The sequence below is a fragment of the Odontomachus brunneus genome, unplaced genomic scaffold, assembly GCF_010583005.1.
Source record: "Odontomachus brunneus isolate Ranch 3 - 2012 unplaced genomic scaffold, Obru_v1 Obru_scaffold_143, whole genome shotgun sequence".
Classification (NCBI taxonomy): Eukaryota; Metazoa; Arthropoda; class Insecta; order Hymenoptera; family Formicidae; genus Odontomachus; species Odontomachus brunneus.
In genome coordinates, this window is record NW_022639593.1 from 628,420 (window position 1) to 632,195 (window position 3,776).

The following is a 3,776-nucleotide window of genomic DNA, read 5'->3' on the forward strand; positions in this document are numbered from 1 at the left end:
ATTAACCGGCGTATGTTTACAAATAGGTTAGGTGGAACGTCGCTTTTCAGCTGCGCAAGCGCGTTGTGCGATAACGCTGTGGAAAAGAGATAGCAGAACGAGTAAACCTACTCCGATTAAAAAACCGAACGAACTTATTTGCCAACCTAATATTAACGTTATAACATTATTACAAAAGAGTAGTAATAACGCATCTTAAAGAATAATTTAATATATGACATTGCTTACAAAATTTTCCGTATATTTTTTGAATGGAATGTTTAATTCAGGTTTTTTTCGGCTTCTCCATGTATTTCACTGCTTTATTATATCGATTATCATCAATGTAATCTGGCCAAAAGATTTCCATAAGGGTTTCATCCAACCAATTGCTTGAGATTAATTGAAGTCCATCTTTATATTCTATGACTGCATAGAAGGTCAAGTCGGCTATTCTGTTTAATGGCCATATAAATTATATTTTGGTATGTATTAATGGAAAAACTGCATATATATCATCACCATATGGTAATTTAACATATTTTCGAATTACATTTTTTAATGGCCATGATTTCAGATTTGGACGTAAGTATACAATATAAATTCCTAGCAACGAAGATGGACAAGGAACGTTGAATAAATTTTCTTTTTCCAAGAATTCATAACCAATAATTATAGGAATATTTCGCTTTGTGCAATATGATATATTTTCGATAGAAACAATGACACCGCTATTTAAACCACAGAAATTATCCGCAAGTGTCCCAGCTTTCAACATTATTCCATTATACTTTACAATTTTGGATTGTTGCAATAATGTATAAGTGGACCATCATGATGCAAAAACATTAAAGTCAGATGTGTCAGAACAGAATTTGATGAAACAGTTAATAGTAGTGATATATCTGAGTTGATTTCTTTTTCTATATATCTCCGTACAACTTGTTGCAGAGGTCTGTCAGCTTCTCTGATATATTTCTTTAATATTTGCATATAGTTTTCAAATTTTAATGCGCTGAAGTTATCCAAAGGTCCAAATTTTTTTACATCATCCACAAGATGAATAAGGCCGTGAACATTGTGTGAAACATTTTCAACGCCATACAGTTTGATAAATGTTTTGACAAAAAAAAGAATCAAATCTTGCGTATAATCGAGATATTCATGCAAGTCGTGTGAAGACAAGATCCTGATAATCACAGACAACGTCAAAAGATTGATGTAAATTATTATACATACATACAAACATGTATATATATATATATATATATATATATATATATATATATATATATATGTTTGTGTGAGTATATATAATAGTAGATACCTATATAATAGTAAGAAAAGCGATGTACAGAGAAGGAGAATTGGTTAAGAGTTTTAACTCTGGGCGAGTTTTTACTCTGTGCCTCGAAAATGCATTTAAATGAATCTGTTTTTCTGGAAAAGCAAATATTTTGTTTGTTGTACAGACATTAAACAAAAAAATTACATTTCAAAATATTGATACTATTTTTATAAAAGCTATAATATTATATTTATTATAAGTGTCCAAAAATTCTTTAGTATTTAGAAAACTACAAATTAAGTAACATTAAATGTTTACAAATGTTATTAAATGTTTATAATACTTGGAACATATTGCATTCTTAAAAGCAGAAAATAATTTTGATTTTTGATATAGACTTTGTCTCCATTAATACAAAAACATATTTAAATATATATATATATATATATATATATATATATATATATAAGGTGTAGTAAAAAGAAATCCATTATTTTTGCATGAAATTGAAGGTTTTATTTAGCATAGTTAGAATGATCCGATTTAGGTCAAATATGCACAGTTTTGTTCGATAACTTGTTGCCATTTTGAAGATAATTCCATTATGCCTCTCTGATAGAAACCCTTGTCCCTATTGGCAAAAAACTGGGACAGTCGATTTTCACAAGCTTCTCTTGAGGCGAATTTTTCACCAGCAAAATCATTCGCCATAGACAGGAACAGGTAGTAATCACTTGGTACCAGGCCCGGACTATAAGGTGGATGCATAAGAACCTCCCAACCAAGCTCCCGGAGCTTCTTGCGAGTCACTATCGATGTGTGTGGCCTGACGTTGTCCTGATGGAACACAATTCCTCTCCTATTGGCCAAAGCTGGCCGCTTCTGGGCGATTGATTCCTTCAGACGGTCCAATTGTTGACAGTACAGGTCCGAATTAAGAGTTTGGCCGTAGGGAAGCAGCTCATAGTGGATGATTCCCTGCCAATCCCACCAAACACACAGCAAAGTCTTCCTGACCGTCAATCCTGGCTTGGCCACCGTTTGCGCTGGCTCACGTTTCGACCACGACCGTTTTCGCTTGACGTTGTCGTAAGTGACCCACTTTTCATCACCAGTCACCATCCGCTGCAGAAATTGATCGATTTTGTTGCGATTCAGCAGCGATTCGCAGATGGAAATTCGGTCCATGAGGTTTTTTTGCGTTAACTCGTGTGGTACCCATACATCGAGCTTCTTTTTGTATCCAGCCTTATTCAAGTGGTTCCAAACGGCTTTTTGTGCAATGTTTAGCTCCTGGGCAATCGAAACAGTGCTTACATGACGGTCGGACTCGACGATTTTCATTATTTTATTGACATTTTCGACAATTGGCCTTCCAGAGCGTGGTGCATCTTTGACATCAAAATTACCGGAACGGAATCTACGAAACCAAAATTGCGCATAATTGGCTGTTACAGTATTAGGACCATAAACACTATTCACATTTTCAGCCGCCTGGTTTGCGTTTTCGTCTTTATAGAAGAAAAACTGTAAAATATGGCGTATTTTCTCTTTACTGGTATCCATCTTTGACGCGCGCTCAAATAATACTTTTTTTTTTTTTTTTTTGAGGCAGAGGAAATGCTTTACACACACCCCCGGGAAATCGGGACTTTCCCAGGGGTAGTGTGGGACTCTCCCCCTCCGGAAGTAACTGCCGGAGGGGGCCTACCCACTAAAACCTCTGCCGGGCCCCAAGCGGCCATAGTGAGAGCGTCCCGGGAACCGCTTGCGCATAACTTCCAGGACGCCGTCGGCCGCAGGGCGGGGTGATTGCTCCCGCCCCCTTCCTGGGTCGGTGGGGTTCCCCCCGACCCATTCGCCATCTTCTGTGGCCGGACGTGGGCCCCCCCGTCCGGCCATACCTCACTTGTTGGGGCTTTGCTGGCCGGGCCCGGTCCCGTCCGGACCCGGCCCGCCCCAACGCTCCCGACCGAGGTTTACGGGGGGCGGAGAGGTCAATTTAGCCCCTCCGCCCCACTCGGTCAGGAGTCGCCGTTCTCGGGGAGGGGGATGAGCGGCCTAAGAGCCCGCCCTTGCAGACCGGCCGCCCTGTCCCCCTCCTGGAGGCGCCTGGTGTGACTGCGTGTCACAGGGGGAGAGTCGCGCCTTGCTGCGCGCCTCCCCCGCCTATCCAGGCGCCCCCTATCTCCCCCCGGCCGGGCCCTCCGTTGATCAGGAGGACCCGGCAGTGTTGGGGGCGGGCGGGGAGGGAATGCCAGTTGTGACATCCCCGCCCCGCCCGCGGGTGCGCCGTCCTTCCATGCCGCGTTGGTGCGCGGGTATGCGAGGCGCCCCCCTCCTGCGTCGTCGGCGCCTCGCTCCATCCCCAGGGGCTGCTTCGCCCCTGCGGACTCTCTCGTCCGCCTCCTTCTGCGACATGACTGTGTCGCAGAAGGAGGTGACGGCGGACCAGCCCTCGTCTCCCCCAAGCATGGCCCTGATAAGGGCCGGGGGAGAGAGATCCGCC

The 3,776-nt window shown here is 42.7% G+C and overlaps 1 protein-coding gene across 1 annotated transcript; it reads right to left on the reverse strand.

Annotated features, from left to right (window-relative positions):
- Nucleotides 1-1,141: 1,141 nt before the first annotated feature.
- Nucleotides 1,142-2,858, reverse strand: LOC116850361 (histone-lysine N-methyltransferase SETMAR-like). The gene is made up of 2 exons (XM_032828564.1): nt 2,306-2,858; nt 1,142-1,168 (listed from the first exon to the last, which is right to left on the reverse strand). Exons 1-2 carry the CDS (start codon nt 2,831-2,833, stop codon nt 1,142-1,144), a joined length of 555 nt encoding a protein of 184 aa, XP_032684455.1. The 5' UTR covers nt 2,834-2,858.
- Nucleotides 2,859-3,776: the final 918 nt, after the last annotated feature.